This window comes from Oncorhynchus nerka, linkage group LG9b, assembly GCF_034236695.1.
Source record: "Oncorhynchus nerka isolate Pitt River linkage group LG9b, Oner_Uvic_2.0, whole genome shotgun sequence".
NCBI classification, from domain to species: Eukaryota; Metazoa; Chordata; class Actinopteri; order Salmoniformes; family Salmonidae; genus Oncorhynchus; species Oncorhynchus nerka.
The window spans coordinates 42,381,423-42,389,110 of record NC_088424.1 but is presented as its reverse complement, the minus strand read 5'-3'; the positions used below and the strand labels follow the sequence as shown (position 1 = coordinate 42,389,110).

The following is a 7,688-nucleotide window of genomic DNA, read 5'->3' as shown; positions in this document are numbered from 1 at the left end:
ACCTGGTTGTAAACATGCAGTAATATTACCTTTTGTAAAGCCTGGCAAGGACCCTTCATGTGCTGATAGTTAGACCAATAGCACTGACCTCTAACTTGTGTAAATTGATGGAAAATATGATAGTCATCAGATTGTCATATTTCCTGGAACATATATGTTTATTGAGTCACTGTCAAAGTGGATCCCGTAAAGGTCGATCTACTTTGGATACATTAGTAAAGGTGAGCAAGTTGAAAATACTCCGGCCATGAAAGAAGTAATTGCTACTGTCTTTTTTTATATTGAAAAGACACAATGTGGAGAGAAGGCCTACTGATTAAGATGGAAGGACTTGGTATTGGTGGGAGATTATATAACTGGGTTTTATCCTTCTTATTTAATCACATTTTTAAGTTAAAATAGGATCTATTGTATCTGATGCCTATGTAGTCGACAATGATATTCCTCAAGACAGTGCTGTCAGTTCTATTTTGTTCAATATTATGATTAATGATTTGTTTTCCAATGTAGGTAGGAGTATTGGGGCTTCCCTATATGCTGATGATGGAGCTATAAGGAAGAGGGGAAGGAATGTCTCGCATGACCAAATCTATTCAACAAGATTTACTGGGGTTTAAAATGGGCAGAGACAAAGTCTTGCTGTATGTTCTTCTTGTTGATAATATACAGTTGTTTCTGTATGGACAGCCTATGGGGAGGGTTTCTAAGTACAAATATTTGGGTCTATGGTTCAATAAGAGATATACATGGAAAGATCATGTCATAAATGTTGAAACAAAGTGTAAGAAGATGAATATTATGTGCTCGGTCTCTGGTTATGAATGTGGTGCTGACTGACCATCGTTGATGGATATTTATAGAGCTCTGACAGTTGATTACGGGTGTATAGTTTATGGAACAGCGGTGACAACTTGGCTTCAGAGGCTGGACAGAATCCAGTATATAGCTTTAAGGATATGTATTGGTGGATTTAAATCAACATCTGTATGTGTCTTACTAGTGGAGGCAGGTGAGATGCCTTTGGATATACAGAGTAAAAACTGTCATTAGCTTATTGGGTTAGGCTGAGAGGCTGTGAGGTGGATCATCTCACTGCTACCGTTCTAGATGACTGTTGGGAATATACTACTAGACAAGGCAGTGGGTTTGGTTGGAAAGCTTGCTCATGAGAGTGGTTTGAGGGATTTGGAGGTTGGCCCTTCTGTGCTGATAAGGGATGTTCCTCTGGTTACTCCCAGATCCTGTTTATCTAACCTTGGTAGAGAATAAAATATTGGTCAGAAGTCAGTGATTTAAGGAAACTGGTTGACAATTACATTGGTAGAAGTTTTTATGCATTTTTACTGCTTTTCACAGATACATCCAAGGACCCAGATAGTAGGCACACAGGAGTAGGCATTTATGTTCTTGAATTTAATGTGCAGATATGTAGAATACTAACAGACGAACTGACAGTATACTCAGTTGAACAGTTGGCGATAGTAATTGCCCTTCAGTGGGTGGAGGATGTTCAACCTGTCAGAATGATATATAGTACGCTCAGATTCTCTGTCTATGTTGAATAGTTTATCATCTGGCAAATCTAATAGGAGTGACCTACTATTGGAGGCATTCATGTTATTATGGAGAATTAAGATAGTGGGTGAAGTAGTGAGATTCTACATGGTCCCAGCCCATTTGGGTGTGGAAGGGAATGAAATTGTAGACCACATAGCCAAATGAGCTTTAAAATGAGTCATAATTTATATGAATGTTCCACTGGGTAAAGGTGAGGCCAAATGTAAGATCAGAGCCTTTTTGTGTGGCAGACAGGATGGGACCCTGAGCCCAAGGGCCGGCATTTATATTCCCTCCAAAGCAAGGTTGGTGGACCAAGATTCAAATGTTAGATTAGGAAGGAAGAGGTGGTATTTGCTCAACGTGTCTAGGACATTATACATTGAACTCGTCTTTACATCTTGTTAGCAAGCATGTGACTGGTTTGTGTCTGGAGAGTATGGTTGATGAAACGATGGAGCATGTGTTATATTGTTGCAAGTATGTTGAAGAGAGGGAAAGATAAGGTCATTGAGGTTGGATAGGGTTGGAAGGGATTTGTGGCATGGTCTATTATAATCTCTCTCTCTCTCTCTCTCTCAGAAGTGCTGAGTTATGTTGGAAGATTTAGAAATGTGGAACTAATGTTGTAAACCATGATTGTCCACACACTCCAGCACAGTAGGTGGTGGCATGCACCTTTAACATTTGTTTGCTGACAGCCATTATATGATAGAAGAAGATTTTGACTCGGAAGTAGCTAGCTAACGTTAGCTAGGTTTATTTTTTTGCAGACATTTAAATTGGCTGATGTAGCTAGCTAGCTTTTAGAATAACATTTACATTAACTCGTGTTTTAAACGACACTCAAAATGTCTAACTGTATTGCCCTTCAGACACAACTAACCTCGATCATGGAGGTTTTAGCCAAATCAGCGGTGGCAGAAATCGCCAAACTTATCGATGACAACTGTGCTGTATTACATTTCGAAATATCTCGGAAGCATAATGAAAATGAAATTTTGCGGAGAAAACTGCTCATGGTGGATAATGAACTGAAGATTGCGCGGATTTCACGACACACGGGTGAGTAATGTACCAAATGTTGTGGTACGCAGAAGTTTTAACGTTACTGTTATGTTCCCTAGTTAACGTTAGCTCCACCGCGCTCAGTCGTACAGGCTAGGCCTCTATTGTTATAAATTAGATAAGGTTATTCTGATACCTAGCTAAGTATTTATGTGGTTGTGTTTATTCAAGGCAAAACATTAGATAGAGAAATAGATTGTTATTGGGCCGATTTTTTAAATTGGTTTGTTTTGAAATGTAGTTGTCAGGCTACCGTTGCTAGCTCAGGACACCACAGAGCAGACGCTAGATATGGCTCTGGAAATGTACCTCAATCCAGGGATGGAAGATGACGCTGCAATCCTAATTTTCCCATTATCAAAATGTTACCTCGAAAATATTGAAATAGTGCTATTTCTTTATTAAACTGCCTTTTTTCGTCCCAATGTTAGTCTACCTAGACTATAGCAGCCCATGGATTCCGTGAAAATACGACGCCTAGCGTTGAGGTGAGTAACTACCTGAAGTGTTGTGGAATCCAATGGGTTGCTTTAGTCTAGCATGAGGACAAAAAAGGGCAGTTTAAGTAAAAGTGATCAGTATTTCAGTCTTCTCATTGTATCATTTTGGACAATTAGTAGTACAGCGCCATCTTCTATCCCTGGATTGAGGAACGTTGATTAGAAAACTTGGCTCCCGAGTGGTGCAGCAGTCTAAGGCACTGCATCTCAGTGCTTGAGGCGTCACTACAGACACCCTGGTTCGAATCCAGGCTGTATCACAACCGGCCGTGATTGGGAGTCCCATAGGGCGGCGCACAATTTGTTCTTAATTCATTTATCTTAATTTAACCTAATTAAATAAAGGTTACACACACACACACAACGTTTTCCGAACCATATCTCGCCAGGCTCCGGACCATACTGGGAAGATGTACTTACAGTGACCATAAATAAGGTCGGAATCTTATGGTTGCCTACCTGTCAAAAAAATACTACTGGAGAGTCCTGGGAGTCTCCTTTATGTCTGTAATAATTTTCTGTTTCAGAGAAATACATGGACAGCTGTGCTTCAGACTGGAGACCCAGTCAGCGAGGAGATGAGGATGCGTTTGGGTCAGCTTTGGGAGAAATTAAGGTCTGTGCTCCATAGACTGATTCTTGTGTAGTTGAATCAGAGATTGGTAGTATCGTATTCCTTTCAGCTCCGAGTAGACCGAGGGGCCTTGATGGTGCATGTCTGTTGAGGCCCTTTGCTCAACTAGGAGCCGAAAGGGACACGTCTCTAGAAAACCCATAACCCAATTAAATCTTAGACTTGAAACCTGACAAATTGACAATGCATACTGTCTAATAGTTTCATTCTTCTAGTTTGCAGAGATAGAAACCCCTTTCATTAAGGTAGAGAGACAGGATGATGGATCATGGAGCAGGGAGCAACACAGAGGACCAAGTGGACAGGGTAACAGCATTCATATGGCCATTGGACAGGGCAACTGCATTCAATGGGTCATTGGACAGGCCAACTGCATTCAATGGGCCATTGGACACGGCAACTGCATTCAATGGGTCATTGGACAGGCCAACTGCATTCAATGGGCCATTGGACACGGCAACTGCATTCAATGGGCCATTGGACAGGCCAACTGCATTCAATGGGCCATTGGACAGGCCAACTGCATTCAATGGGCCATTGGACAGGCCAACTGCATTCAATGGGCCATTGGACACGGCAACTGCATTCAATGGGTCATTGGACAGGCCAACTGCATTCAATGGGCCATTGGACACGGCAACTGCATTCAATGGGCCATTGGACAGGCCAACTGCATTCAATGGGCCATTGGACAGGCCAACTGCATTCAGTGGGCCATTGGACAGGGCAACTGCATTCAGTGGGCCATTGGACAGGCCAACTGCATTCAATGGGCCATTGGACAGGGCAACTGCATTCAGTGGGCCATTGGACAGGCCAACTGCATTCAATGGGCCATTGGACAGGGCAACTGCATTCAATGGGTCATTGGACACGGCAACTGCATTCAATGGGCCATTGGACACGGCAACTGCATTCAATGGGCCATTGGACAGGCCAACTGCATTCAATGGGCCATTGGACAGGCCAACTGCATTCAATGGGCCATTGGACAGGCCAACTGCATTCAATGGGCCATTGGACAGGCAAACTGCATTCAGTGGGCCATTGGACAGGCAAACTGCATTCAGTGGGCCATTGGACAGGGCAACTGCATTCAATGGGCCATTGGACAGGGCAACTGCATTCAGTGGGCCATTGGACAGGGCAACTGCATTCAATGGGCCATTGGACAGGGCAACTGCATTCAGTGGGCCATTGGACAGGGCAACTGCATTCAGTGGGCCATTGGACACGGCAACTGCATTCAGTGGGCCATTGGACACGGCAACTGCATTCAGTGGGCCATTGGACAGGGAAACTGCATTCAGTGGGCCATTGGACAGGGAAACTGCATTCAGTGGGCCATTGGACAGAGCAACTGCATTCATCGGGCAGGGTAACTGCATTCATTGGGTTCATTGGACTGGCCTACTTCCTTTCAAAACACTGGCTCTGTCCCAAATGGTACCCTATTCCCTATATAGTGCACTACTTTTTAACAGGGGCTCGTAAAGCTTGGGTTAAATGGAGTGCACTATGTAGGGAATAGGGTGGGTTTGGGCTACTTTGTTTCCAAACAGTGTTCTACTGGCCATGGTGTTGAACCTTCATTTGATAACATTTGCTTTGCAATTATATATTTTTGGGACATATAAGAAGGGCATGCAATTCTTGACATAATGTAAGTAACTACAAATATATCATTTATTTTGCTTTGCAATTATAACGATTGTCTTTGCACCTTCTATCTAGGAAACACTGCATACGTCAATAATGCCATTCAGAAGCTTCCCATTGGGAATCATCAGGACTTGGAAGAAGAGGAGAATCAGGACCCACTAATCCTCCTGGAAGAGCAGCTGGCAGAAGGCCAAGAGAAGCTTAGTGAGCTGTGCCAGTCTCAGTCTGGGCACTGTGGCGAGGAGGAGACCAGTGTTCTAGAGTTTGTAATAAAGACTGAGAAGGAGGAAGAACAACATTCTAGATTCAGTCAGGCTGGATGTCAGAGGAGCACAGTAAAGCAGCAGAACCCCGTGAGCTCTGAATTTGTAATGGATGAAAGAGACAGTCAACTGTGGTCGTCTATAGTTCAAGGGAATGATGACATAGTCATAGAGACTGACTTTCCTGATTTCTCTTATGTAGCCGACCAGTATTCAGAGAGTTTTCCAGATCGCTCCGAGGCTCAGCCTCAGCCACAGCCCCTCTCTAGCCCAGTGGAAGGCCCTAGTAAATCAGCCATCTCACCTTTACATAGATCGTGCAATGGATCAATGTACAACAAAGTCTTTCAGAAAGAGAAAGTAAGTGCATCTCAGTCTGTGTCTAGTTCTTTTCAGTGCCGACCGCAGATCAACCATTCACAGCAGCAGACCAGGCAGAGAGATCAGGTGTTCTCCCAGAGGAATAATCACATCCCACCGTCCAGGCCTCAAGACACTGGACACACAGCAGAGCGAAGCTTTGGACTGAGTGACACTGACAGACCAACTGCCTCCCATTTAGGGATTCGATTGAACAATAACACTTTTACACCAGGTGGCCTCAGAAGCTTCTCTATGCCTCATTATAATACGAAAAATCACTGGGGTACAGCCATAACAGAGAAGGTTTTCAGTTGCTCGCAGTGTGGCAAGAGTTTTAGTCGCCTGTCCTATCTCAAGATACATCAGCGAAGTCACACGGGAGAGAGGCCGTTTCGGTGCACCGTCTGCGGGAAGAGTTTTCACTGCTCCTCGCACCTGACTATACACCACCGCATTCACACGGGAGAGAGACCCTATAGCTGTGCCACGTGTGGGAAAAGGTTTACCCAGCAGAGCAGTCTCAAGACGCACCAGAGTGTCCACAGTGGAGAGAGACCATATGGTTGCTCTCAGTGTGGCAAGACTTTCACTCTTCTGCACCATCTGAAGAGGCACAGGATTATTCATGCTGGGTATAGCTGAGTGGGTCATTTATTATTATTATTATTATTATTATTAAACCTCTATCCACTAAGTCTGTAAATATGGTCCTCAAAGCTGAATTTAAGATAGTTATTGGTTTTACTTTAGCAATGAAAATAGTTCAAGAAAAATTAGAACTTTGATGTTTTATGCTATTTTCAACACTACAGAAACATTTCATTAAATAAAATACACATCGAATAGTTTTGCATCAGGCCTTTTAAATAAACTATGAAAATCGGTACTCCATAATCAAGTATTCTGGCAAAATGTTTTATTACCTATTCATGTCATATAACAATGTCTGTGTCCCAAATAGCACCATCTTCTCTATATAGTGCTCTACTTTCGGCCACGTCACATAGACGCACACAGTATGCTGTGGAACCAATTAATAATCAGGGAAACCTTTGTAGAGTCTTGACTGCTGTATTGGATTGTGTAATTGTAAATTGTGTAAATCTCTACACACCAGAGGGCAGTGGTACTCAACTTTCAGAACAGAGCAAACTAATAGTCACCCTAGTGCAGTTTTGCGACAGGAACTAACCCCCATTTGAAGTTCTCCTTTACTGTAATGGCGAATCACTCATTTCAGCAGAGCGGAGTCAAAGAGAATATAGAAAACTCTGTGGAGGTTGTCTTATTACAGAAATATTGGTGTTATGATGCTTTTCCAATAAGTAAGGGCTTTGCGGATATATACTGAAACAAAAATATAAATGCAACAATTTCAAAGATTTTACTTAGTTACAGTTCATAGAAGGAAATCAGTCTAAATTAATTAATTGGGGCTCTAATCTATGGATTTCACATCACTTGGAAGGGGCGCAGTCATGGGTGGGCCTGAGAAGACATAGGCCCACCCAATCAGAATGAGTTTTTCCCCAGAAACTGGCTTTATTATAGACAGAAATACTCCTCAGACGATCCCGCAAGTGAAGATGCGGAGGTCCTGGGCTGACGTGGTTACACGTTGTCTGTGGTTGGGAGGCCGGT

The 7,688-nt window shown here is 43.1% G+C and overlaps 1 protein-coding gene across 3 annotated transcripts; it reads left to right on the top strand.

Annotated features, from left to right (window-relative positions):
* Positions 1 to 2,284: 2,284 nt before the first annotated feature.
* Positions 2,285 to 6,941, top strand: LOC115114760 (zinc finger protein 397-like). 3 transcript variants are annotated; one of them, XM_065013734.1, is made up of 5 exons: positions 2,285 to 2,622; positions 3,057 to 3,113; positions 3,653 to 3,741; positions 3,975 to 4,065; positions 5,494 to 6,941. In XM_065013734.1, exons 3-5 carry the CDS (start codon positions 3,661 to 3,663, stop codon positions 6,687 to 6,689), a joined length of 1,368 nt encoding a protein of 455 aa, XP_064869806.1. In that variant the 5' UTR covers positions 2,285 to 2,622; positions 3,057 to 3,113; positions 3,653 to 3,660; the 3' UTR covers positions 6,690 to 6,941. The 3 variants fall into 3 exon arrangements, with proteins under 3 accessions (XP_064869806.1, XP_029499110.1, XP_064869807.1); XM_029643250.2 differs by lacking the exon at positions 3,057 to 3,113; XM_065013735.1 differs by lacking the exons at positions 2,285 to 2,622; positions 3,057 to 3,113; positions 3,653 to 3,741; positions 3,975 to 4,065 and adding an exon at positions 4,074 to 5,137.
* Positions 6,942 to 7,688: the final 747 nt, after the last annotated feature.

Excerpts from the sequence above, each read along its gene's own strand:
- LOC115114760 (XM_029643250.2), top strand. The coding sequence starts at position 2,409 with ATGTCTAACTGTATTGCCCTTCAGACACAACTAACCTCGATCATGGAG. Across the intron at positions 2,623-3,652 it reads GCGGATTTCACGACACACGG|AGAAATACATGGACAGCTGT; the intron begins GTGAGTAATGTA and ends TTTCTGTTTCAG. Across the intron at positions 3,742-3,974 it reads CAGCTTTGGGAGAAATTAAG|TTTGCAGAGATAGAAACCCC; the intron begins GTCTGTGCTCCA and ends TCATTCTTCTAG.